Source organism: Camponotus floridanus, unplaced genomic scaffold (genome assembly GCF_003227725.1).
Source record: "Camponotus floridanus strain SB8 unplaced genomic scaffold, Cflo_v7.5 scaffold59, whole genome shotgun sequence".
Lineage (NCBI taxonomy): Eukaryota > Metazoa > Arthropoda > Insecta > Hymenoptera > Formicidae > Camponotus > Camponotus floridanus.
The window spans coordinates 232,501-258,927 of NW_020229758.1; the positions used below are offsets into that span (position 1 = coordinate 232,501).

At 31.1% G+C, this 26,427-nt stretch overlaps 6 protein-coding genes across 7 annotated transcripts; 3 read left to right on the plus strand and 3 right to left on the minus strand.

Moving 5' to 3' along the window:
- Positions 1–3,498: 3,498 nt before the first annotated feature.
- LOC112639344 (28S ribosomal protein S5, mitochondrial-like) lies at positions 3,499–5,123 on the minus strand. Its single transcript, XM_025412937.1, has 4 exons — positions 4,921–5,123; positions 4,551–4,772; positions 4,286–4,475; positions 3,499–3,844 (listed from the first exon to the last, which is right to left on the minus strand). Exons 1-3 carry the CDS (start codon positions 5,081–5,083, stop codon positions 4,408–4,410), a joined length of 453 nt encoding a protein of 150 aa, XP_025268722.1. The 5' UTR covers positions 5,084–5,123; the 3' UTR covers positions 3,499–3,844; positions 4,286–4,407.
- Positions 5,124–5,353: 230 nt separating this feature from the next.
- LOC105251931 (ribosome biogenesis protein BRX1 homolog) lies at positions 5,354–6,847 on the plus strand. The gene is made up of 4 exons (XM_011259051.3): positions 5,354–5,459; positions 5,725–6,001; positions 6,082–6,437; positions 6,533–6,847. Exons 1-4 carry the CDS (start codon positions 5,367–5,369, stop codon positions 6,845–6,847), a joined length of 1,041 nt encoding a protein of 346 aa, XP_011257353.3. The 5' UTR covers positions 5,354–5,366.
- Positions 6,848–8,952: 2,105 nt separating this feature from the next.
- On the minus strand, positions 8,953–13,099 carry LOC105251936 (CTL-like protein 1). Its single transcript, XM_011259057.3, has 12 exons — positions 12,499–13,099; positions 12,128–12,270; positions 11,656–12,047; positions 11,490–11,579; positions 11,016–11,155; positions 10,717–10,903; positions 10,501–10,632; positions 10,280–10,424; positions 10,056–10,196; positions 9,761–9,920; positions 9,327–9,548; positions 8,953–9,195 (listed from the first exon to the last, which is right to left on the minus strand). The coding sequence occupies exons 1-12, from the start codon at positions 12,604–12,606 to the stop codon at positions 9,040–9,042; spliced, it is 2,016 nt and encodes a 671-aa protein (XP_011257359.1). The 5' UTR covers positions 12,607–13,099; the 3' UTR covers positions 8,953–9,039.
- A 52-nt stretch (positions 13,100–13,151) lies between these two features.
- On the plus strand, positions 13,152–19,331 carry LOC105251934 (E3 ubiquitin-protein ligase Hakai). Of its 2 annotated transcripts, XM_011259055.3 has the most exons (7): positions 13,152–13,213; positions 13,575–13,688; positions 14,346–14,449; positions 14,530–14,841; positions 14,919–15,107; positions 15,246–16,039; positions 19,059–19,331. In XM_011259055.3, exons 2-6 carry the CDS (start codon positions 13,643–13,645, stop codon positions 15,990–15,992), a joined length of 1,398 nt encoding a protein of 465 aa, XP_011257357.2. In that variant the 5' UTR covers positions 13,152–13,213; positions 13,575–13,642; the 3' UTR covers positions 15,993–16,039; positions 19,059–19,331. The 2 variants fall into 2 exon arrangements, with proteins under 2 accessions (XP_011257357.2, XP_011257358.2); XM_011259056.3 differs by lacking the exon at positions 13,152–13,213 and having other exon boundaries at positions 13,550–13,776.
- Positions 18,549–20,358, minus strand: LOC105251933 (transmembrane protein 115). Its single transcript, XM_011259053.3, has 4 exons — positions 19,828–20,358; positions 19,319–19,574; positions 19,067–19,243; positions 18,549–18,925 (listed from the first exon to the last, which is right to left on the minus strand). Exons 1-4 carry the CDS (start codon positions 20,276–20,278, stop codon positions 18,721–18,723), a joined length of 1,089 nt encoding a protein of 362 aa, XP_011257355.1. The 5' UTR covers positions 20,279–20,358; the 3' UTR covers positions 18,549–18,720.
- Positions 20,062–25,398, plus strand: LOC105251964. The gene is made up of 7 exons (XM_025412892.1): positions 20,062–20,239; positions 22,174–22,454; positions 22,849–23,640; positions 23,930–24,298; positions 24,568–24,739; positions 24,994–25,102; positions 25,313–25,398. The coding sequence occupies exons 2-7, from the start codon at positions 22,429–22,431 to the stop codon at positions 25,387–25,389; spliced, it is 1,545 nt and encodes a 514-aa protein (XP_025268677.1). The 5' UTR covers positions 20,062–20,239; positions 22,174–22,428; the 3' UTR covers positions 25,390–25,398.
- Positions 25,399–26,427: the final 1,029 nt, after the last annotated feature.

Consider the following 26,427-nt stretch of genomic DNA (forward strand, 5'->3'; position numbering starts at 1 on the left):
TATAAGTGTATTTATATCCAAGTATATTTTTAAAGTCTCACACACACACGTACATTGAGAAAAAAAAGTTTTTGTTAACTCAACTAAACCGTTTGACTAAATTATTATTTAAATTATTTTTTAAATTAAAATATTGAAATATTTAAGTTAAATAAATGTCATGTTAGATTTATAATAGTTAAATATTCCAGTTAAAAAGATAATAATTTAGTTAAATGGTTTAGTTAAGTTAACAACTTTTTTTCTTTTACAATTAGTCTTTTCTCTGTCTACTATTTGATTGTTTTATTACGCTTTTAGAAAGTAAAGTTCTATAATGTAACTTTTGATTTTGTATTTCATATGAAATTATTATTTTAAACATAATAATTTTCTTTCTTTGCATTTCTATCATGAATAGACATTTCCAACCTTTACTATAAAAACTAAAAATATCCCTCAATTTTTTCTCTCTTCGGACAATTTATTTACATTTATATATAATTCTCTTTATTCCTTTAAAAATGAACATCGAGAACAAGGTACACGAGTATTGTTAATGTCAAAAAATGATCGCGCGAATATTATAGTTGTGAATATATAAAAATAAATGCAATATATAATGAATTTTCTACGTTATATATTGAATCGAAATTGCACAAAAGAGAAAAAGAAGAACAAGCCTATGAATAGACATTTCCATTTTTTATTAAAAAAAAAAATTAAAAATATCTCTCAATTTTTACTCTTCCTTCAGGCAAGTCTACATATATGACCAATATGATTAATTGATTCCATCTTTATATATTTATCATTATGTGCTATTAATTAAAGCCGTAAACAATATTTCAGAAATCAAAGTTGTGCGAACGTTGCGCGCAGGAATGGCCATGAGCAGAAACGAATGCGCAGTGGTTCGGCCGCCATGTTGGCGCGTGACGTCATACGCGTCATAGCTACGTCATACGCGTCATACGTGACTCGGAGTCATACGCAGTTACACGGATCGTCGTACGTCCGCATTTTTCGCGTCTTTTAACCGTTTTTAAACGAATATCGCGAGTGAACGAGCGTCGAAAGTGTCCAAGGATGATCGCGCGACTTTTATAGTGTGTCGATGAAAACGCGCGACAGCGATTTTTGACGATATTCAGTGATGGCGTCATCGCGAAGATGGAACGAAGTTGCGTCGCGTTATTCACGCCCTTGATGATGATTATCGGATGCGAGCGAGTATCGGGAGTGCCGAATAAAGTATCGCGCGTTCGTGTTGATGATATCATGTGTATCAAAATCGGAATGGGACGTCCCGAGGCGAGCGAGTGGAGCGGCCTGTGGAACAGCCGGTGAACGGTGAGTAGATTTGATTTATCATATTTGCGTGACAATTCATGCTCATTCGACGTTTATACAACATTGCGATGTCTCGAATTACGTTTGAACAAATCGGCGCCGCATCATAATTCGATGCGATGCCGTGCAATTCAAATAAAGTCGATCGCGTGAAGATGGTTCGGCTAGAAGCGATTTCAAATTTATTTTGTACGTGCGCGCAGTGCTGCACATCTCGTAGGGCAGCCTATCTCGTAGGGCTGCCAACTGTTAAACGATAAATTTGTTTGATCTAACCTAACCTAACCTAACCTAATCTCTCAGTGTCTTTGGATATCGAATGTAAATATAAGCGTATGCTGCCTGGATTGTATCATGCTTTTAAAAATAATATTTAATTATTTCATTAGTGTATTACATTTTATTACGTAGTATATTAATCGCATTAAATGTGCGACGTACAGTTTTACACATTTTAATGAGGAGCATATAATATAATTGGTTAGATTAGATTAAATTAAAACAAGCTGCTGTGATTCATTTAACGTAATAGGATTAATTTGACGAACGTGCAGCTATTGAAGTTACATGATATTTGTGGACACATTTTTAAAGTAATCATGAGTGTCTTATCTCATCTCGATTACATAAAATTAAAATATAAAATTTATGTATTCCACATTAACGTTTTTCATTACAAGTACTATATTATTTTTCTTATATCTCAATTGTATTATCACATTATTTCATCGATGAAGCTTTTCATATATCGCAGACAATATGATACTGTGTGTGGAATTTTACACAGGTAATATGTGGCACAAAAATAATTTGCTCTCAAGTATTGTGCGCATTTCTTAAAAATAAATTAAATTATTTTCAAAATCCAAACATCGCTACATTGCCAGGATTGTATCTTATTATAACTGCGATATTATCACCTTTTAATATGTGTGCGCAGTATTACATACATAAAATATATAAATTTATTTGAAACGTACTGAAATCTTTATCTTATTTATAATATTCATGATATTATAAAAGAAAAATTGCAACTCTAATGAAACAGAGCGATGGAATAATTGGTTGATACTTATGCTGATCTACAATATTTACCCTTTTTTCACCATTAGACTTTTGGTGCTTTTTTTATTATACAGATGTTATCTGTAAATATAGTACTCGTAATGTTGTTTCTGTATCACTGTAAGCATACAAAAATGATAGCATTTGCAGGTAATTATGTTATATTTATATATCGTAAGAAAGAGAAAATAAAATTAAAGTTGAATACTGAATGTGCCCTAAAGTAAATCTCATCTAAATAAATAAATGCATAAATGTGCGCTCCACATTCCTCATGAAAAAAATACATAATATTAATCTTTATGTATTATTTTTAGATTTGTTTTTATTCTTTTAAATTCTCTAGATGCACTTTTCATTTCTGCTCTCTTTCTTTCCAACTACTAAATATACTACTAATCTATCATTTTTAATATAGATCTGTCATTTTTAGTGTACATTATTGCAGTAAGTGGAATAAAGAGCAAAATCTTTTGGCACATTTAAAATGTACAGAAAAGTCAGTTTTATCTGATGCATTTTATTCAATAGAAATATTTAAAAAAATCTGAAAAAATTCATACGTCTTTTTAAATCTTATTCTTTCTAAATAAAAATTAGAATAATAAATTTGCAAAATAATTTGCTTTAATATATTTTTATTGCAAATATATGAAGTAAAATGCTCAAGGTGCATCACTATGAAAACATCGATAGAATAAAAAATAGATCGTATACGAAAAAATTAAAATATTTACACTACATATAGCATTTGATATAGCATTTAATCGATATGTGCAGTAATACGATAAAATCTAATTTTCTCTCGAATTTTTTCACGAAATTTAGACTACTAAAAAGACATCAAATATTCAAATTGTTCAATAGTCTTGCGAAAAAAGCAGTTCTCGCTTAAAGAATCTTTAGAAAAAAAAATACAAAAAATTCCAAAGAAAAAAAAGGACAAAAAATTTTAAATCTCACGTGGATATTTAATTTTATACTAATATTTCTAATGTAACGCTTCATTTATAAAGATTTTATTTTGTGAAACGTTTATACATAAAAGTACAATGATTATACAGCTTCTTTATTCTATTGTTTCATCTTCGCGTGGTTTTCGTTTATAAAATATTTGTGCCTCTGGATATTTTTCTGTCAGAAAATGCAGTTTTCCATATTTCGCTAACAATTGTATTTTCGTTTCATCGGAGTTTCTCGTTCGTTCAAATCCAACATTCCAATTTTCTTTTGTAAGACGGAAGTTTAGTAAAGAATGGCAGTAATTTCTTCTTTTTCAACACCATTCTTTTATCCATTACATACTGCATAAAATCGAGAGACTCATTGACGGTACTTCTGGTTTTCTGATTTGCGCTGGTGAAACAAGTACTACTGGATAATTCCCATTTTCCGATTTAACTTTGACTAAATGCTATCATTTTTCATCTGCAAATTGTTGATATTTCTGCAAATATTTCCATTATTTTGAGATTGATTTGTTTCATGATATATTGCAATAATTAAAGTATGATTACTGATATAATCTGCCATGAGACTACAGAGAAAGCCAGCTTTAATTCTTTATTTTGTTCAATATTTTTAATAATATAATAATTAAATTAAAGTTCTATGAAAATATGCTTGAAATACTAAATAAAAAAGATTGTTTCTTATGTACAACCTTATAAAGTTTAAGTAAACAAAAAATCATTGTTAATAATATACATATATAAATTGATAATTAAATAAAACAATTAATTAATTAATCGACACAATTCACGTTTTTTTTAGCTTTATGTCTAACATATATATATATATATATTTTTTTTTATAAATAAAAAATGTTTCTTTCTAATATAAATTAAATAAAAAGTATAATATGCCTTTAAATACTTTATATTCACACCTATTGCAATAAACCAATACAGTTTAGAATGCTTTTACATTCCTCCTTGTACTTTGGCATACATATCCTTTATGCCAATTATCTCACAACATGCTTTTATCGCATGGTGACAAACAAGCCCATTATCCTTCATGAATTTTCTTTACAAATATTTTTATATTCTCAAACTGTGTAAAGAAATCATGTGACACTGAAAAATACAAAGTGATATTAAAAGAGAAGAAATAAATTTTATATTATATAGTATTAACAAGTATTTTCATACCAGTGTGTTCCTTATATGTAGGAATATACATTAATCTTTGACCAGCTCTATTTTTAATCGTCTTTAGGGATGCTTTGGCTTTTGATAACGCAAATCCAGCCAATCCATTTCCATTCCCAATTACTATAAATGAATTGATTCTAGTCTTACGTGCTAAATTACCAGTCATACAAGTTATCATTTTGTTTTCCAAAATCCAGGTTTCAAAACTTTCAAATGTATCTGCAGAAAACAAAGATATTAATTATATAAGATTCTAATATTTAGAACTGAAACATAAAAAAAAAAATTGAAAATAGACATCGTATCACATGATTTTTGTATGTGTGTGATTTAACCATTATAATCCAATAATAGCATAAATATTAACCTTTTCCAATAAGATCTGATTCAATGCTTCTGTCATCTATTGTAACACTCGTCCAACCACATTCCAATGGCGATAATTTTATTTGCATTGATCTGGTCTGACTTTGCGGTAATTCCATAAGTTTTTGCTTTCTTTCAAGATTTACAAGCAGTTTTTGCTCCATCTTATCTTGTTGAGATCAAAATTGCGGTACTTTGTTAATCTAGTGACTTTATTTTTAGCAGAAGTGACGTCAGATACTGCTGTTCATTTTACCATTGGTCGCATTCAGTGGACTCAAAGTTGGATAACATTACTAGATTTTCCGACGTAATTCGACGCTGATTGGTCGAAGAGTAGGAACCAATCATATTCGATTGTTACTTAGCGGTTGAGTCCGCTGAATGCGGCGTGAATTTCTTCAAAAGCCACGCGGTTGATAAACCACGTTTATCAGAATATTTAAAATGACGAAGAAAATATTGAAGAGAAAGCAACAAGAAGTGGAAAAAGAAGATGAACCGAAAAAAATAATGTCAGATGAACCTGCTGCTAAGAAGGTAGGTGAATATAATCTACATTTATATTGTTACGTTTTTAACCTAATTATAATATTGTACATTTTTGGATTTAAATAAAAATGTTACATTTTATAAAATATCATACTTTTTTAAGATACGTTCAATAAAATTCATTGATCAATAATTCGGAAAAACAATTAATTTTTACAATCGGCACTTTATTTTTTATGATCCCTATGATTATGTTGCAAGTTTATTTATTAATGAGAAATCAAAATTAGAAGAAATATAATCTTTCTTATAGGTAAAATGGATCAACAGACAACGAGTATTGGTTTTTGCTACTCGAGGTATCAATTATAGGCATCGACATCTTATGGATGATTTAAAAAAGCTAATGCCACATCACCGTCCAGAATGCAAGATGGAACGTACTAAAAACTTACAAGTAGTGAATGAAATGTGTGAGATGAAGAATTGCAACAAAGCTGTTTTGTTTGAAGGTCGAAAAAAGCGTGATCTTTATGTATGGTTTGCTAATGTATCTACTGGACCAAGTGCCAAATTTCTTGTAGAAAACAGTATGTATCATTCCTATAATCAGACTAAGAAATTGTGTGTAAGAAATTAACTGTACACATCTGATTTACTTTATTTACAGTTTATACAATGGGAGAACTGAAGATGACAGGAAACTGTTTAAAAGGATCACGGCCATTATTATCCTTTGATGAAAATTTTACCACACATGCACATTACAGTCTCTTGAAAGAGTTATTAACACAGATTTTTGGTGTACCAAATCATCATCCTAAAAGTCAGCCATTCTTTGATCACATATATACATTCAGCGTTCTAGACAACAGGATATGGTTCCGAAATTTCCAAATTTTGACCGAAGATGGTGGATTAGCTGAAATTGGACCAAGATTTGTCTTGAATCCAGTCAAGATATTTGCTGGAAGTTTCGGCAGTGATACTTTATGGGATAATCCACATTATGTATCTCCTGCCAAGGTAATAAAACAATTGTATTTGATGAATAGAATTGTACAATTTCTTTTATTATCTATGTAAAAAAATTACTTTCTATCTATTTAAAAATTTTTTAGTATCGACAATCACTGACAAAGAAAGCTGCCAATAAATACATAAACAGAGTGGAACAGAAAATGGCACAGAAGGCAAACAAACCTGACGAATCTTATTCATTTAATCCTACAGATGAGATATTTAAGGGCGATTTATTGGAAAAAGCAAAGGAAATAGAAGAAAAACTTGAGGTATTCGATAAGAGTGAAAATATGGAAAAAATTATGAAAAAAGTTAAAAGTAAGACAAAAAAGATAAAAAAAAAATCTGTTGCAACTAAAAACATTAAAAAAGCAAAATCTGTAAAATCTAAAGCTTTGAAAAAAAGAAAGTAAAATAAATGTTATTGTCTTATAATATTATTAAAATAACTATGCATCTCGTGTATGTATATATATATATATATATATATATATATATATATATATATATATATATATATATATGATTTATTTCATTTTATGGAATTATTTAGCATTTACAATTAAACATTTTATATACTTAATTAAAATATAATTCAAAATATAATTCAAAATATAATTAAAAATTAGAAATAATGATTAATGATCATGTTCCATAAAATTTTTATTATGAGAAGCAATTTTAAATTTTATTTTAGAAATAAAATTTAAGGTTTATGGACAACATTTGTCAGAACTCAATACAGCAAAATAATAATAAATAGATTTCTTTATTATTTTTTTCATTAGATATGTAATTTTATGAAAGTTGAACAAGTGAAACAATCTCATTGCATGTTATTCAATCTCATAATGTGATATTCATACATATAATGTTATTAAATTAATATAACAAAGTCACCTTTTCATTGAATGTGTTATGCATATATTTGTGTTGCTCTTAGAAAATTCTTCAAATTTAATATAATTAAATAATACAAAATTATTTTTTAATAATTATTTCTTAATTAAAAATACACGGTTAGTATTCAAGAAAATTAAATTTTTTTTCAACATTAATATAGCTGCTTAATATACTATCAGCAATGTGTAACAAATTGATATAATTATTATAATAATACTCGTTGATTTTATTTAAAGCATATTGAATCAAACTGCCCGATAATACTTTGTACTAATTGCTATACTTATTGATACAAATTCATATAATTATATTAGATGTAATCTAAAATATTTTAAAAGTATCTTAGAAACCTATATATCTTTATTATCTAAGTATAAATTGAAGTTTTAATCTTGTACTTGTTTTTTTATGTATTTGATTGGAAGGAATGAGAGAGAAATATATAAAGTTTAGAAAATAGACTTTCCATTTGCAATAAGCAGAGCAACAATGTGTTTCATTGATATGATAAATACTCAATATATATCCATATAAGAATTGTACTTCGTATAAGACATTTTTTAAATTACAAATAATTGCACTTTGTTGCATTATAATGCATATTTTTTTATAAATAGTAATCATATACTTCCTTTGTAACAATGATTCTTTCATTTGCACTTGATATATTATTAAGATCAGTATAAATATCCTATTACAAATGTCCCTACAAGACACAATTGAATTTTTAATTTGTGCAATGGCACTTTGATAACATAGTGTTACATGTTTAAGAAAGATATAAATTGGATTCATATTTTTTGTTTGTTATTTACATATTAATATTGAATAAAATATGCCTATAGGAGGCTCTGAAAAGCTTATAAAACAATATATTCTAATCTTTTTTTTAATGATTCCGATAAAAATTATCGAATATATTTTAAAATCTGGCAGTTAAATAAAGAGCTTAAGATATTAAGTACAAGCAGATTATACATGTAGATAATTAATTGTCCGTATTGTTTCTCATTTTACAATTCATTTCATTGTATTATCAATCTGCGAGTTCGAGATTCTTGCGTGTGAATCAAAATTGCTTAAACATCTTTCTTGTGATGATAAAAAGTTCAACAATAATTCAGTCTGCACAAAATCTGATAATGGTATATCACAAAAGAAGACGTGTAGTCTTAAGTGGTGAACGTTAATAAAAGAAATCATAATATTAAAATTACATAATTAGATAAACATATATATAATGTATATATATATATATGTGTGTGTGTGTGTGTGTGTGTGTTTGTGATGTATGTACATATACGCGCATACACACACACACACACACACTTATGTATGTATATATGTATTGTTATATATAATATCATTATTATAATATTCATTTATGTTTCGTTATATATTAAAAATATGTTATGAATGATCTTATCTTCACATAATAGATATCTTTAAACACATTGTAAAAATAATTCTCGTGATAGTTTTTTGTAAAGTTATTTGTATAATACTGTGAAGATAGAAAGGAATGTATACATATATATATATATATATATATATATATATATATATATATATATATATATATACTTTCATTAATCTTATGTAAAGTGATAAAATACATAAAAACAAATATTCTAACAATATAAAAAAAGATGTGCGTACGAAAAGATGTGTATAAAAAATATGCATACAAGTCGACAAATACTTATTCATTTATCGGTGTCATTTCATGGGACTGTTGGCCATTCGCATTGCTGCTAGAAGCTCCGATTTGTGCTAACGCAGATTGGCGCCATTTTCCATTCTCACCATTCAAGTTTTTATCCTCGCATACACATAGGAATAGCGTGTCAATAACAGTCTAAAATGATAGAAATTATTTTATTAACAAAAGATATAAGATTTAATTAATTGCATTAATTGTTTTTTGCAAAACGTTGATAAAAGTTATAAGTTATAAGTATAAAGAATAAAGAAATATATATAACTCACCTCATAAAGGGAAATTATACAATGAGCGATGAAGAATGAAAAAACGCAAACAATAAAGATTGGAATAGCGTAAAAGTGCAACTTGGGATCTTGTCTCATCAAGAGCAATGCGACGCTTCCAGTTGTGGCCGTGACGAAACATTTTCCCAAGAACAATATAAAATCGCCAAATCCGTTTATCACCGCTATTTGCAGAGCATTACTGACGAGTGTTGTGAAGGCCTAATAGATAAAATTTATAGATCTTTTATCACATTACATACTTAATAATAATATATATATATATATATATATTTTTTTTTTTTCCTCTTTTCTTTAAAATTACATTGTGTCTATAATCTTTCTCTAGAGGAAGTTTATATTTTTTAGTATAGATTTTTTATATGTTTTATATTTTTTATTATAAATTCTTTGATATATTTTCTAAAACATACTGTTTTAGCTGCATCACAAAAATGGGTACCCTCAATAGCAACAACAGTATATGCATTATGATTCATATATCGAATAAATTTTTCTAAACAGTAGAAACAGCAAATGCAACATTTCAAACCACATTGAGAGCATGGAGATGTTTCCTTGGTCTTTTCAAATCTATGAAATAAATAAAGAGAGATAATGCTAGAGTAGAGTAATAATAGAAAAATATATGTTCAACATATAAATCAAACAATATTTGAAAGAAATAGAAAATATCTATTAAATGATTTTTTTTATCAAGAAACTTACTTGGTATGTAAATATGTTAAAATTAGTCTGGGTAATTTAAAAATGGTTATCAAAAATGATCCACATGCTACAGATCCTAAATGATAGCAGGCCAAATGTCCTATAGATGAACACACTGGAGATGTACTGGCATTTTTACCTCTAACAAAAATAATTAGTTATTTTATAAATATATAATATCTACCATAAAATATTTTAAAAATCAATATATTATAAAATAATACCTAAAGTACCAGTGGGCAACAGAACCCGATATTACCATGGTTTGACATCCAACAATAAATTCAGATGTCCATATTAGGCCGATAAGATACACCCACCACATGTATTTTACCCAAGTTGCATCAACATATTCCACAAGAGTAAATGCTACAATGTTTAATAACTTATTATATAATTTTCTTCATTGATAAGACAATCAATTACAATTAAAACAATACTTTACTTTTAAAACTTTCGAAAGGAAAGTCTATCTTTTTCTCTTCAATTAATGGAGCATTTTTACCAAGTGAACTTAAATTGAAAGAATCAAATATATGGTTTTCGTACATTTGTACTGATTTTGTTTCGGGATAATCTATAAAGTATAAAGTATAAACAATATATTTCTCCCTGATAATGAAATATCTCGTTTTCTGATTAAATATTGTAAAATACTTACTAGCTGTTGCGAGACAAAGAATTACAAATACCCAAAAAGCAAAAAATATAATTAAAGTTATAAATGTTAAGATTGGTTCAAAAAATAACCCGGGTAATTCTCTCAAGCATTTTGCGCTTTCTTTAAATAGTGCTGCCATAAAACTGATGCGTTTGCGTAGTATGCATGAAAGAAATAGTAAAATAATCTGTATAAAATTAAAAAATGATTTTATTTATATATATAAAAATAATTTCTACATTAGTTATATAAATTTGTTAATTAATATTTATATATTTTCTTACTATAGTTATACTTACAGTGATAATAGTAGCAATAATGGAAAATGCGAGAAACGCTCTTTCATTTCGGACAGATTCTTCAAGAAGTTCATTTGGATCAGTTTTGTCCAAAGTCTTCTTTATATCAATATATGTTATCCATAAAAGAATTGTGCCACCTGTAATATAATTTTAAAAATATTTCTGTTATGATACTTATTTATTATCAATGTTAAATACATAGTAAATGCTACAATAAATGCACAATATTAATTTATTTTCGTTTTTGTTACATATGATAATTTCTATAAAAATGTTAAAATTTGTATTTCTGTGACAATATGCAAATAATAATTTATATAAAAAGTATACATATCACATATATTGATTTTTTTAATGATATACAATTATTGCTATAAATATTATTTATTAAAATTAGACAATTTGACATTATATATATATTAAGAAAATTTAGATCTGACAATTAACATTTTACGAGAATATACAACTTACCTGTGCAAGCAATACTCACGAGTATAATTATAATCCATGTCACAATATTTGCCAGTAAATGAAAGATGGATATTGTAAAAAGTGATAAAACTAAAAAAAGAGAATTAAATAAGTACTTGGTTATATAACTTATATGTACATTAACAATCTGCACTAATTTTCTTACGACAAGCAAGAAAAGATAGCCCTAAAATCTGCCTCCAGGTTTTGTACAAATCTCCCAAAACTTGTTCGATAACATCCCACGAATTAATTAAGCCATATAAATTCGATATTATCGTTTCGCTCACATCCTTGACTGCCTTAGGAATACAGCGATTTAAAACGGGTATACTAGAGTAAACTGGCAGCTTGGGACAAGATCCGTTCTTGAATTTGCTACTTTCGCTGTTACATGCACTGAAATCACCACCTGGTCTGTCATGGCATAATTGTGATCCCGTTTCTTTATAAAATGTACAAATATCATTTATGTTTTCCAAGACTTTGTCAGGACATTGTTTCACGCAAATTTTTAATGACTGAGTAACGTTATATATGTCCAGGAAGAATAAGTATCTGGAATATAACATATATATTTTTAGATTACAAATAGATACTTTGTCTCAAGAAGATAAAACATATGAGATACTACTGACGGTTTGTCACTGGTATCCTGCCCAGAAAGTTCCATGCTACCAAACTTTGGATTCTTCGTACCACACGTGTTTCCGAAACTGTCATATCCATTTATAAGCCGTAAGGGATTACCATAGACTATTGCAAAGGCAGCAATCAAAATCTACAAATGGGAAAGTTATTCTGTTAGAGCTTAAAGCTATTTGTCTACAAGAAATTTATCTAAAAATTTATCTAAAAATTATAAATTTAAAAATAAAAATAAAAATTATAAATTTTACATAAATAAATTTAATAAATAATAATTTAATAATTTCATTATAGAAGTAATTTTACATAAGTAAATTTTAAAAAAATATTTAAATGTAAACAATAGGCATTAATTGTGTACCATAAGAAACCAGAATGCTATAAAGAGGCATAGCCAGAAAACATCCGTGCATCCTCGCACCCGCGTGGGCTCGACGCGTTCCTCATTTTTGCCGGTGCAGCAAGACATTCTCTTTTCCGTCGTCTTGCAGATTGTTACTACACAGCTATACACGCTGTACAAAGGCACTTATTGAGCAAAGTCGTTATTGTCGTGTCGCCGCGCGTCCCTTTTGATTCGGAGCAATCCACGCCCAGTGCCGTAACGAGTGGCGGGGGGAGAGGTACCAGTAACAGAGATCCAAACGGAGATGTTTCGCGATTAATCCTGTAGTCATCGATAAACGCTCCAGGGTCGATCAGTCGCGATTAATGCTGTAGTCATCGATAAACGCTCCAGGCATGTCGTTAATAATTGCCTACGCTATTAATTGACCGAAATATCGCTCCGGACGAGTTCAGTCGCGCTTTTATCATCCTGAATAAGTGTCATCGAATCATTTCCGCGTGCCCATCTTCTTGGAAATTTCAACTCTACGAGTCTTTTCGGAGCTGGAAAGTTTTTCTCGAGCGCCAGCGCGATTGTCACGATGGACGGCCCTGCCATCGCGTTCCGGCGTAGTATCGTTTCCACGGTAACGAACGTATACATCACACACATTCAATTCTACACATATTGGAATGAACCATTGACAAGTGGGAACGGCACAGCTTTGAGAAAAAGACAGTTATATCAGGTAAGGGAACATCTATCATCTATCCTTGTTGCGGTTTTCCGATTGGCTAATGCAGAAAACCCGCTTCAGTAAGACCCTTCTTAAAAATATTATTCAAGAAATATTTCGAGATAGTATTCAAAAAAGTCTATTAAATGATTCAATAATAATTGATCATGACTATATTCTTATACATAATCACTGTTAATAATATTTATTGGGTCACGCGGCATTGTACTCAATTGAGGCGAATTTTTTAGTAAACGGTAGTATATACTTTATTAAAACGGGACAAGTATAAACCAACGCTATCTGTATCCTTTTCTACATTTGTGCCGCCCTCACCATGCTTAAACAAAGGGATGGCTCATTCCAATTCCAGTATATATAGATTTTACACACACACGATTGTGAACTTGTGGACTTCATTGAAGGCTTGTGATTTGCGATATGACAGCTAGAGATGATCGCGCCATTCAGTCCGCTCGAAAAGACGGTATGTTGTGAAAACATTAAACGGGTGTATCGTTAATAAAACAAGTTCCCTCATCTCTCTGTGCATATTTAATCATCAAATTTTAATTGTAAGTATTAATTGCCACTGACAAATATACTTATATACGTATTCTTGATTGTCCTTTCTCCCTCTCAAAAATTTTTGGAAGGGCCATTAAAAGAGGTCTTCTAGAATATAACCTATTCCTATATAACCTACTTATTAGACACAAGTGTTAAAAGTTTTCTTCAAAAAAAAGTTAAATGGAAAGCATGAAAACGTTACAGCTTATATCTCGAAATAGATTTCATTAATATACAATATTTTTAATTATTGATATAACGATTTTTCCAAAATTAATAATCATTTTTAATTAAAAATTTATGTGGTCTTAAAATAAAATAATTTATGTGGTCTTAAAATAAAATTTATTTGATATCTTAGAAATAATACATAAATAAATAAATTATTATTATTATGTGATTTTTTTCCTCATAATTATTCCTATCTCAACAATAAATTTATGAAAAAAATATGTGAAGATTTATAAAAAGAAAAACACGATTTATATAACGAGATATTTGCAAGCAATTTAATAAAATAATAAAATAATAAAATAAATAATAAAATAAGTATAGGATATAAAATTGATTTCAGTAATGGAGGAGAATGGAAGTAAAAGAATGAGAGGCAGAACTCGTGGCCGCGGTCGTGGACGTGCCCGAGGTCGGGCTAGAGGAAAATCTAAGAAGCAAGTTAAGGTAAATAAATGAATTTTAATTTACATTCTCATTTAAATTATAGTTTGTTATAGTTGTGCATTAAAATTGCTTTTCTCTAGGTTATTGAAAGCGACGATGAAGATACTCCTCAACAAACGGACGATACCCCTGCAGAGACAGTTGGTGGCGAACAAGAGGAACATGAACCTCCTGCGACTCAGCAGCCTTCTCTCGAGCAGCAATTCGATCTGGAAGCCGACATATCGCAATTGGAAGCGCCAACTTTCACGACTATCAATCGGGGTCCACCAGAACCGATGTTACGTTTAAGATGGGATCATCGAGTGAATCTTATAGGAGAGAAAGTACTGAATCCTATGATACATTGCTGTGACAAATGTCTGAAGCCAATTCTCATCTATGGTCGTATGGTATGTTTTATATATCTGTGCTAGAGAGAATTATATTATAAATTAACTCTTAATTATTGCTATTAATATGTTTTCAGATACCTTGCAAACATGTATTCTGTTTATCATGTGCTAAGAGAGAAGACAAAGTCTGTCCTCGTTGTATGGAGAAGGTGTCTAGAGTAGAACAAACTGGTTTAGGTACTGTCTTCATGTGTACACATGGTGGAACAAGATATGGTAATGCAGGATGTAGAAGAACATATCTCAGTCAACGAGATCTGCAAGTAAATAAATATTATTAATATCGTACATTATGTACAAAATTGTTATATAATAAAAATTATTTAAGATATAAAATTTAATAGTATGTAATTTAATACATTTTATAATCTATTATATATTATCTTTTATTACATATATAGGCTCACATTAATCATCGGCATATATCGACGCCATCCCAACCAGTCCAAGGAATACAAGTCGATCCTCCGCAATACGTGCATGCCAAGTCGGAGATGGAGTCGCAATTGACGAAGGTATCTTCTGTACCGATGCAAAATACACGACTCAAATCCGTGCAATCTCACATGGTTCAACCGATCATGGGTAACGATCCTCGCGTCAACTCGTTGGTGAGCCAGCAACCAACGTTGGAGCAACATCGGCAACAGCACAGACAGCAACAGCAGCAGCAACAGCAACAGGCAATGATGTCGATGCAAAGTTATGCGCAGAGTGCCGCGCCACCTCCGCCACCCCCGAATAACGCTCCAATGCGAACTAATCTAATTACCGTGCCGATTCAGGACTCGGCATCCTTAGCCACGCATGATCTTCATGGACAACAGAGTCATCACTATTATCCACCGCCGCCGCCGCCACCGCCACCGCCGGCACAAGTGAATTATGGTTACAATGTGCCACCACCGGTGTCACAGACGACGCAACAGTACTATCCGCAGCCGCAGCATCCGACTCAGGTATCTTACGTGCCACCACCTCCACCGCCGCAGCAGCAACAATATGTGTCATCGGCGGCTACTTCCATAAGACCGTCGCCTACTGGTTATATACAGGAACCCCAATATGGTCCACCGCCGTCTCAGCAACAGCCGCCACCGCCACCACAGCCACAATGGTCGCAACATCAACAGCAGTTTTATAGATAAGAAGAAAAAGGCTTTGGAATGTTGTGCAGTGTTGAAATGATGGTGATGTGAGTATTAAATTATAAAAATGACAGATACTATATCTCTATATGTATGTTATATAGAATGGATGTGATATCAATGAAAATTTTGCGCTCTTTAAGAGATTTTCTATTTTTAAAGATTTTTAAAATAATATATAATTAAAAGAAATGGAACACTATCATATGATACAAGCTCTATAATAAGTTATTTTAATCTTGTAATAAAACTCTGATTTGTATTTTATTATGACTCTTTCGATTTTTTCGACATTTGACTGATAAAAATAGTATTGATCTTTATTATGCTTTATCATATTGCTAGTGTTCTACTATAAAAAATGATCAATTTAATATAACATTTATCATTTCAAGAAAGTTATTGAAATATTTATAATATAATTGCATATATTGATACAAAACGTTAATAATGAGAATACATCTCTTGATATGAGCTATACAAATCTTTCTAAAATGTTTTTAGATGTAATACTCAAAAATTCAGAATATGTTTAAAGATTATTAGGAATTTTTTTTCACACAAATCCTTCTATAATATTTTCTTTTCATATTAGTTGTAATATATATTGTGTGGTAATGAAATTAAGGATATTTTTTTGGTAGAATTTAATATTGTACAGATTGTAACGATTGTAACTTATGTACAAAACTAATGATATACATACAACATGTACATATATATGTAATAATAATAATTATTACATTATATTCTTAAAACATGCCTTGTATGAATTCAACGAGAATTCATCAGTCATTCAATTAATTTTGGCCTTCCATTTTCCAGCATATTTGCAGTAATAAATATTAATTGACTAAATACTTGTAATAAAAGTGCTTAAGAGATTTGTCAAAGATGCTGCACACGAATAGAAGATCAAAATTGTTCAAAATGCACTCATACATAGAGAATTTTATCACATCATACATAAAAATAGTTCTTAATTTCATTCCATATGTATATATCACTATATGTATATATATATAATCACTGCCCCTTTTTAAAATCTTGTTCCCTTTACGTTTACATCAATCTTTATTATATTTACAGACTTGACTGTGAAATTGTAGATTTTATATACAACATGCCCTTCTTAATATTTTTTATAATTATTACTAGTCAAGCTATCTTTCTCACACACTTCCACTTATTTATATATATACGCGAATGTATCTATGAATGAATGAAAAATGTTATGCATTTTATATAATATTAAATACATTTTTATATAAAATAAGCAACCTTATATGAAGTGAAGTTATGTTACTAAAACTAAAATTTTCATTCATCCTATATAATTCTAGAAATTTAAATAAAAAAATTGATTTTAAATTATGAATAATAAGTGTTAAAAAATGAATGTACGTTATAGTAAATTATAATATTCTAGAAGTTTTTTGTTAGAAGAAAATATATATATATATATATATATATATATATATCTTAAAAAAAATTGAAATGTAAGTGTAAAATGTTTTGCATTATAGCAAAATTAGTCAAGTTTATATTACATCTGCACACATTAACAAAGAAGTATTATATCGCATTTTTGATGGTACAAAATTTACCATAAAGTAAAGTGTTACAGATGTGTCCACTTTTCTTTTCAATCTCATGTAGATTATGTTGCTGTATGCATTGCATTGAAAGCATTTTTATTATATATTATTATTAAATCGTCATCAAATTTTTTGATAGAACAGTGCGCTCTAATTGTATGGCACTATAAATCTATGATGTCGCCTTTTTTACGATAATATTAAAATTTTTGTATCATTCATTTTTACATAATCTTCAGTAACAAAGAACACTATTTTGCTTCTTGGAAAATAGTATTGTATAATGCAAAGATTGATTTTATATTTACCATTTTTAAAAATCTTCTAAAGATTATTCTTTTAAACACCGGCATTAATATGGCATGATAATCAATAAAGAGTATTATATAAAATCTGTGATAAATCATTGTATAATAAAGACGATAATAAAAATACTTCAATTAGCAATAAAAAATAAAATAGATACACAGAAATTTATTGCATGGAACAAAAATTAGGACATTTTTTTTTACTTATTAGATAATTTAATTTTCATTTTTTTTAAAGTAATAATACATTAATTTGAAGATTTTTTAAAAATAATTATTCTCTTATAAAAATTATTTCTATTCTTTTAAAAGAAAGAATAGAAATAATTATTTAACATTATTATTTTAATCATTATTAATAATAATTATTTTTAATTTTAATAATAATAATTATATTTAATTTTAATAATAATTATTATTTTAATAATTATTTCCTTATGATAATTACAAAAATATTTTTCAAATTTCTGCATAAAAAAATTTGATAGATTAAAATTACAATTTGCATAAGAATTGTAGTTATCAATAAATGTAATGACATTTTTCTGTATGATTTTTTACTAATAATGAATATTAGAGAAAAATAGATATATTAATAATAACAAATAATTTAATATTTGTGAAAAAATAATTTATCAAATTAATGGCCTAAATAATAACGATAATATATGTTCCATTCATAGATACATAGTTAAAAAAATACGTTTTAGACTCATTATTGAATATAGCCATATTATAAACCTGCCTTATAAATATGTGTACTCTTTAGAAGTTTTTCAATGCAATTTATAAACCTATTGAAATTTAGTCAGTCTCATATAATCACGTACTAGTAGAAGGATGATTGTGTATATTGACACTGACTTGTGGAATAAGCGGTGATGCAAGAGGTTTAGGTGTGGTGGATTCAGGTATTGGTATGGAAACTGCAGGAGGAACAGGAGAATGTTTTTTAGCTCTGTCTGGTTGCCAAGGTTTTGCGTGATCTTTGTTTAATCTCTCACTCAGTGCTTTCAATGCTATTTGCCTGCAAAGTAGACATTGATTGGAAAGATCAAAATATTAGTAAATTGTAATTTTATGCTTCAAAAACTGATTTTAAATATTATATATATTAAAAATTGAATTCCTATATTTATGTCACGTGTTTTGTTTTATAGCTACTCACCTGCGCCGTTCGCTATCATGTGGATCAATACCAGGAAGATTAATAACCAAGCCAGGCGGTGTGTTGGACATGTCAAATCTTCTAACTACTTTTCGACAAAGTCCAATACGTACAAAAAATCCATGTATAGTGTTACTCACTACTGCTATTGGTGGTTGCAAGACATTTGGAAAAAAGCTGTAAGAAAAGCTCAAGATGAAGCAAGCGGATCATTAGTATTTCACAAATGGAGTAAAAGTTACAAATTTTTACCTCGCAAATGTAAAATTATCTGCCATGTCTCCTCGAGTACCATTATTGTGTTTTTGATAAAATCTTAGATATATCCAAGATATTAACAGTCCACTGAGAAACATAGTGGGATGAGTACCTTCTAATAATCCAATAAGCCATAATATCAATCCCACAATCCATACCATTAAGGGTATATTTCTATTTGTGATCTTTCCAATGGGTGTCTTGATTAAGATATGATCTGGCATTATTTGCTTCACTGCCACTGCAACTCCTACAAAATAAAATTATCATATTATTAAGAGAAAATCTTTTTGGGAAACTCTATATATCTCTTTGTCTTAGAAAAAGTACAAACATTTTATAATCACAAATAATATTGAGAATATTTTAAAATCAAGTTTATCAGTATTTTAAATGAATCAATCAACTTTTAGTTTACAATTTCATTCAATAACACATGCAGAATAAAAAACCAGATTCATCCTGGCCAGTAGCGATACTTGCCAAGCATGAAGGAAAGATACCTGCAATATAGCCAGTCAATCCATGTATGTGTGTGTTAAAGAGCAGATCCGGATTGTTGGTACACATATAGAGGAACAGGTAGAAGAGCGCCGAGAGCACGGCTACGCCAAAGTTGACGATGGCGAAGAAGGTCATCATCTCGAAAGCGCCCCATAGAGGCTCGATCAGTTTGCCGCAGAGGCCTACGGTGACGATGTCCGCGCATACTTCCCAAAAGTGTATCTCCAAGAAGCAAAAGGTGAAGGCCGTCCAGAACCAGAAGACCGGTGGCAGAAGGTAACCTGGTGTTACGCTCAGGATGCGCACCGCTTCCTCGGAAAAAGATAGACCATAAGAGAACAACACCACGACGCAGATGAACTTGACGCTGGTGCTCGTGTTGCCTAGCAAAGCTGCAGCCTGTTGCCTCAAGTAAGGGATATTCCTACCCAGGCCCTTTATCGCCGCCATCGCCGCGAGCAAACCTAACCTCTCCTTCTTCGCGCGCCCCGAAGGGAGAGAAGTGCTCCCGTCTGACGTTGGCCGCGCAAGTTGACAGGTCGCGTTCGAAGATGCAACTCATCGGAGTGGAGTGTCCGATCGACCAATCAGGAAGAGAAAATCTGTTTGCCTCGATTGGTCGATCAAGTTCCATCTAACGAGTGTTAGATTTTCGAATGTGATTAGATAGGTTTCGATACGTAACATCAATTATCGATTTCTATTGGTCGTCATCCAAAATCGAGACGCTTCGACTAAAAATTCAAAAAACGCGGGCATTCCGTCATCATTCCTTTGTTTGCATCTTCGCTCGATCGTTGACGTTAAACTGCGCAAAATTTGGGATCTTTGTGGAATCGCGCGAGATGTCGAATAAATGCAAATGCTGTCTCGTAAGTCTTTTTATATATGTCATCTTGATTCGACTAACGATAAGTAAAGATTAATATGAAGTCACTTTGGACTTAAAACGCGAATGTAAAGCAGGACAGCTTGCACTCGAGTAACTTAACCCAGTTAAATTTCTCTTTATAGACAACCGTTATAAATACATTAGTTATGGTAGATATTTAATGATATTTCACGATTGATTTTTGAAAAAATTTAGATATACTCTTGCACACTATTTTCTTGATTTATTTTTATACTAAAATAAATTTTTTGGTTCCTTAATTTCTCCTCATGCACGTGAATTTTATGTATAGTTTTTATTATCTTTGAATAATTTCGCGTAGAAATAAGAAAATCCTTCAATTTCACACACATGAAATATATATAATTATAATTATAATTTTATGTAGCATCTTCTATCTAAAATTTCTACTTATTTCTACTTATATCTCATTTTATTTATAACATTTGCATCTATAATTTACATATATTTTCACAAAAAAAAACAAATTTTTTAAAAATTTATACTAATAATTTGTATAATTTACTCATCCTCGCTTTGAGAATATTATTATTTATAGATAAATGTTATTAGCTAGTGTGCTATATAGTATGACATCTCGTCGCGGCGAGGCGCCACTCTAGTTATTTTGCAAGAATTGTTTCATTTCCCGCCATGTTCTCGCGACATTATTCGCAAATTCGTCGATTTCTTTGAAAGTATCGTTATCTCTCTTTCGCCATTTCACGCATAAAAATGACAGTTTAACTTTGATTCGCGAATTACTATCGATCGTCGAACGATGCGATATTTGGAGGAAATCATTATCTCAAAAGAACAGATAGTTATTGCAACAGTAATGCAACTTTGCACGTCGACGAACAACAGGTAGAGTGCATTATTATGTAATAAATATTAATTTGACGAGTATTTGTCATGTTTGTAAAAAAACAGATTGATAAAAATTACGATATGAATATTAAATTTGTTTTCGATCAGTGATCGAGCTATATTATTCGTTTTTAATTTAAAATCACAATTAATTGTACCGAAAAGATTAAATTATACATATTATAGACAACTAATTTAATTAAATTATCGAATATTTATTATTGTAAAATAATAAAAGCTGAAATAAGAATAAATTACACAATTTATATATGTAGATAAAATTATAGAAAATTGAGAAGAAAAAATTGTAACAAGGGCGTATAAATATAAATAATAGAGTGACAATGATGCTACTTTCAGTCTTGATACAATCGATAGCATTTCACGTTTAAAAAGTAATTATTCTATTAATTTATATAAATCAAGTTAAAATTTTTGGAATAAACAAATTTATCTCAATTTTATAATTTTAAATTAAAAATATGTAATGATTTTATTTGAATTAAAAAAATCAACTGAAAAAATTGTAAGCGAAATAATTAATGCTAATTAAGCTAAAATAAATTCTGTTTTTGTGACATAGGCTATTCAACTATCAATCATCTACGAAGCAAAAGCTTTGTCGGTTTTGGACTCTATCATCTGCGGGGTCAAACACAGCCTTTGAGAGTAATACCGGAACTTGTCTATTATCTGCGGAGCAAGAAAATCGATTGAAAGCGCATAAAGAAAATTTGGAACAAACTCATCGATTCTCCGATAAAATATCCCTACGAAAACAGCAGCGACGCTATCAATTACAGAATGCCACGCGATTAACTCGGATTTCAGCAAAGGAATGAGCAGTCCTCGAAATCAATTCAGGTAAGTGTAAAGAATAATAATATAAAAATATTTGTTTGTGCTTTTAACTGATTTAATCATATACGTATGTACTTAAACTGTGAATAAGATTTATAATGGAAATATTCATAATGATTGAACTTGAGATTGCAAATTATAATATGTGGGACATTCTGCAATATGTATGATAGAAGATAAGTTTTTGAATGATATATTTTTTTAATAGAAAACAATTTTACATTTGAATAATTTCTTTGCAATATAATTATAAAAAAGAATTTAAAAAAAATAGAATACGTAGTACACGAATACCTTCGTTATCAGAGATTTTTTCGTCCCTTCGAGATGTTCTGTGTTTATGTCATGTTACGAAGTACTTTTAATCGATCGCTCCCAATTGTCACTCTGTGCATAGTATCTATATACGTAGCTGCTTGCACCAAAGTGGCGGTGGGCGGCTAAATGAGATAGAATTGAGGATTATGAGCATAGATATTTCTAATTCTACGGGCGAAAATCGGACAAAAGTGATTGTATCCACTTGCGAGTCTTCTTCCCTCTGTCGCGAGTCTAGGACGATCGCTGTTGACACCCCCGATATCGCGCCATCGTCGAGACGAGAGTGCTCGTGTCCGTCGCGGCCGTTAACGACGATTCGCTGCGCGCCTTTTCGCAGACGGGTGTCCTTCAGCGACACCACCGCTTTCATCGAGACCGCCGCCGATCATCGCCGTGCTACGATCATGCAAGATTATGATCCAACGAGTCCATGTCACGATAATAGCAGAGAACCCGAAAATAAATCGAGAGAGCGGGAGAATTTCGACTACGATATATGGCAGGAGGACGATTCGTCGGTCGGCAGAAGCGATGATGGATACTCGGAAAATACGCCGAGGATCGATAATTACGCGGAAAATCCTTGCACTTTCGACAACGACAAGAGCCAGCGTTCGCATTCGAAAGATATCGACGAGCAGACGATCGAAAATGATGGATGCAGGCGAAAGGAATGGAGCAGCGAGAGTGACGTTTGTTTGGCGGTTCGCGCGACTGAAAATAAGAAAGGCGAAATAAGAAAAATCGACGATACCGTATCAAATGAGAACTTATTAAACCACGTGCACAAAGATGTAGATTCGGTCATTGACGATGAGCATCGCATGCGAGGAGGCTGCAGTGGATGTTACTGCGGAGCACGTGACAAGTGGGTGAAATGTCATTCTCTTGCGCTAAATGGATAGAGTTTATCGAAGCTATAAATATATACATGTTATAAAATCGAATTTTATCATTTTTTATTTTTTTGCAATCTTTTTTTGCGAAAAATATCACTTATTTAAAGAAAGTTTGAATTTAGAATATTTATAGAAAAAACCATATCGTAAATTTAAACATATCGAAGCAAACCTTGCAAACTGCAAACGTTACTATAAATCTTTTATGCAAATATTTATTAACGATATTTACGACACAATGTCTCGACGCGATATTAGCATCCGGAGGAGTTACGGTTGTTATTGCGGAGGATTCGTGTCGGAGCCAAATGAACCATGCGCGTCCAATGCGAACGCCAAGACAACGTGCATTGTGCCGTCGCGTTGCTGCTGTCGTTGTCTTCGAGTCTGCAAGAAATTGGCCAAATGTGAGACACCTCCATGCATGACAGATGTCCAAAGTTGCAGCGGCAGTAGATGTTGTGGGTGCCGTTGCGAGAAACCCGGTCAGATCTGTATATCGCCGCCGAAAATCTACAGTTCGCCAGCTCATTCTTCGCGTGGTAGGTCTCCCTGCGCACCGCGTTGTCTTTCACAGTCACCGTGTCTTAGCAGAGGCTGTTGCAGCGGAGCCTTCGAATGTGCAAGGTGCAAAATACAACTCGCTTCTATTATCTCCGTACAGAATGTCTCATGTATAATGTATTTTCAAGCTTTTTTTGATCGATTTTTGAAGGTTTTCAATATAATATTCTTATTTTTTAATTAAAATTATAATTGATTGAATATATGTAATAAAAAAAATTAATTAAAAAAGCATCGAGAGTAATCTCAATTCTATCTACATCAAGACAGAATATGTGACTGCTTGGTATACTTCGAGTTTGCATAAGAGTAATTTTGATTTATGTGCACAGGTCGAACAGCCCGAGATGCCGGTCCATCATTGGTAACGAATGCTGCATCAATGAAGGAGCAAAGTGCGGTACCGATGGAGTCTGCTGCCGCTTGAGATTACAGTGTGAATGCCTCGGTGGTGGCCTCAACTGTCGACGATGCGGAAGAAAGGTCTATCAGGCTGAAATGCAGGTAAGTACAATATTATTAAGAGTGTACAATATTATTAAATATCAATATTACAATATATTGACATCTGGATTGCATAATCAAATTCAATAACATATTTGAAAAGAATACTTGAATATTCATCCAATGATATAAATAGGAATATAAAAAAAAAAACGTTTTCACACTGCATGATATAATAAATTATAAAAAAAAACAGAAAAAAATTTCACGAAGAATATTGGAAATGTTACGCGTAAAATTTATTACTTTCCAAGATCGTTTCCGGAGTACCGTACCATAGCATTTGCTTCAGTTGCTTTTGTTGCCGAAAGCCCTTGGAATCGTTGACTTATCAGGAGAACTGCGGCGAGATTTATTGCAAACGTTAGTATTATTAAGTTACGAAAGACACAGACATTTTCGAAAATTTTTACGAGATAAATCCTCTTTTTTGGAGCTTTTTCTAATATTTTTAATGAAGAGAGAAATACCTCTCAACACTTAATATCCTTTAATTGGATAAGATATTAGACTAAGTTCGACTTTCAGTTAATATTACGGACATTAACCGAGTTTCTTCGATAAATTGCACAGAATGTTACGTTCGTAATTTCGGACCGCAAGGATATGGTTATGGCGTGGGAGCCGGCGTATTGCAGACTCCTTTGTGAACTCGTCGACTACCAAATATCGGTCGCATATTCATGCGAAAGTATTCAAGTATAGTTACAAAAATTTTTTTCTCCCGAGTATCTCTATTTCTTTACGACAGTCATATAATGTCAGACAAGAGTTTAGTGCGTATTAAAACGGTCTTATGGTACTGTAACGTTTTGTATGTTTCGTATACACGATATTTGGTGAGCGTTTTATTGAAATAAATCTTGTAGCAAATACTCGATATTGTTTACGATTTTTAATCTAGTTTATTCGATAATAAGTCGCTAGAGGCAAATAAAACACGAACGTGCAGAAGTCGAGTTGCGAATTAAAAGAAAAACGAGTAGAAAAAATTCGCGAAGCGCACGAGGAGGAAGGATAAAATGGCCGCTTTGTGCAAGAAGAGAGGAAAGTGATATATTCGGTTTTTATCGAGTCTCTTTGGCAGCTAACATTTGCAAAATAACTCGTCGAGGACCGATCGCAGAATAAACGGGATAAAATGGAGAGGTGGGTTACGTAGGAATTCAAGGCGAGAGAAAAGTGGAAACAGGAAAAGATTCGCGATGTAGGGGAAAGATTGAACGAATACGGGTGCCGCTATATTTTCGGGAGGAAGAGGACGGAGGGAAGCGCGCATATACACACGGAGGTACGTTCGCGGATTTGCAAAACAGAGAACGAGAAGCGAGAAAGGCGAGAAGGAGGACGAGGAAAGAATGAGCGGTTGGTTTATTGAGTCTCTCTCTCTCCGGCGCGGTGGATTTGCGCGGAGGAAGGCGCAGGCGGAAGGGCGTTTATATAGCTTTCAGGCGCAGAAGCTTAATCTAATTTCAAATATAAATCTGTTCTCCCCGTTCTCTCTCTCTCTCTTTCTTTCTTTCTTTCTTTCCTTCTCTTACTTCGTTCCCTTCTCTTTTTCTCTTCTCTCGCTCTTTTCCTTCCATCTGCCGGCGTCCTTCCTATCCGTGTAGCAGCGCGCTTACATTATACCCGTCCGGCTACGAATAATGTTTTTCGCTTTTCCCATTAACGTTACGAGACACGAC

What these genes read in the sequence shown, in the direction of transcription:
- LOC105251936 (XM_011259057.3), bottom strand. Translation starts at nt 12,606, where the DNA reads ATGTCTTGCTGCACCGGCAAAAATGAGGAACGCGTCGAGCCCACGCGG. An exon ending in CGTGAGTATTGCTTGCACAG is followed by an intron (nt 11,156 to 11,489) that starts GTAAGTTGTATA and finishes ATTATATTACAG; the next exon opens with GTGGCACAATTCTTTTATGG. An exon ending in TTATTGCTACTATTATCACT is followed by an intron (nt 10,904 to 11,015) that starts GTAAGTATAACT and finishes AATTTTATACAG; the next exon opens with ATTATTTTACTATTTCTTTC.
- LOC105251934 (XM_011259055.3), top strand. Translation starts at nt 13,643, where the DNA reads ATGACAGCTAGAGATGATCGCGCCATTCAGTCCGCTCGAAAAGACG. An exon ending in TCAGTCCGCTCGAAAAGACG is followed by an intron (nt 13,689 to 14,345) that starts GTATGTTGTGAA and finishes AATTGATTTCAG; the next exon opens with TAATGGAGGAGAATGGAAGT. An exon ending in TTCTCATCTATGGTCGTATG is followed by an intron (nt 14,842 to 14,918) that starts GTATGTTTTATA and finishes ATATGTTTTCAG; the next exon opens with ATACCTTGCAAACATGTATT.
- LOC105251931 (XM_011259051.3), top strand. Translation starts at nt 5,367, where the DNA reads ATGACGAAGAAAATATTGAAGAGAAAGCAACAAGAAGTGGAAAAAGAA. An exon ending in ATGAACCTGCTGCTAAGAAG is followed by an intron (nt 5,460 to 5,724) that starts GTAGGTGAATAT and finishes TCTTTCTTATAG; the next exon opens with GTAAAATGGATCAACAGACA. An exon ending in CAAATTTCTTGTAGAAAACA is followed by an intron (nt 6,002 to 6,081) that starts GTATGTATCATT and finishes CTTTATTTACAG; the next exon opens with TTTATACAATGGGAGAACTG.
- LOC105251933 (XM_011259053.3), bottom strand. Translation starts at nt 20,278, where the DNA reads ATGGCGGCGATAAAGGGCCTGGGTAGGAATATCCCTTACTTGAGGCAA. An exon ending in GATAATTTTACATTTGCGAG is followed by an intron (nt 19,244 to 19,318) that starts GTAAAAATTTGT and finishes CTTTTCTTACAG; the next exon opens with CTTTTTTCCAAATGTCTTGC. An exon ending in CATGATAGCGAACGGCGCAG is followed by an intron (nt 18,926 to 19,066) that starts GTGAGTAGCTAT and finishes TCTACTTTGCAG; the next exon opens with GCAAATAGCATTGAAAGCAC.
- LOC112639344 (XM_025412937.1), bottom strand. Translation starts at nt 5,083, where the DNA reads ATGGAGCAAAAACTGCTTGTAAATCTTGAAAGAAAGCAAAAACTTATG. An exon ending in ATCAGATCTTATTGGAAAAG is followed by an intron (nt 4,773 to 4,920) that starts GTTAATATTTAT and finishes TGTTTTCTGCAG; the next exon opens with ATACATTTGAAAGTTTTGAA. An exon ending in TACATATAAGGAACACACTG is followed by an intron (nt 4,476 to 4,550) that starts GTATGAAAATAC and finishes TGTATTTTTCAG; the next exon opens with TGTCACATGATTTCTTTACA.
- LOC105251964 (XM_025412892.1), top strand. Translation starts at nt 22,429, where the DNA reads ATGAGCAGTCCTCGAAATCAATTCAG. An exon ending in TACTGCGGAGCACGTGACAA is followed by an intron (nt 23,641 to 23,929) that starts GTGGGTGAAATG and finishes ACGCGATATTAG; the next exon opens with CATCCGGAGGAGTTACGGTT. An exon ending in TCTATCAGGCTGAAATGCAG is followed by an intron (nt 24,740 to 24,993) that starts GTAAGTACAATA and finishes TTACTTTCCAAG; the next exon opens with ATCGTTTCCGGAGTACCGTA.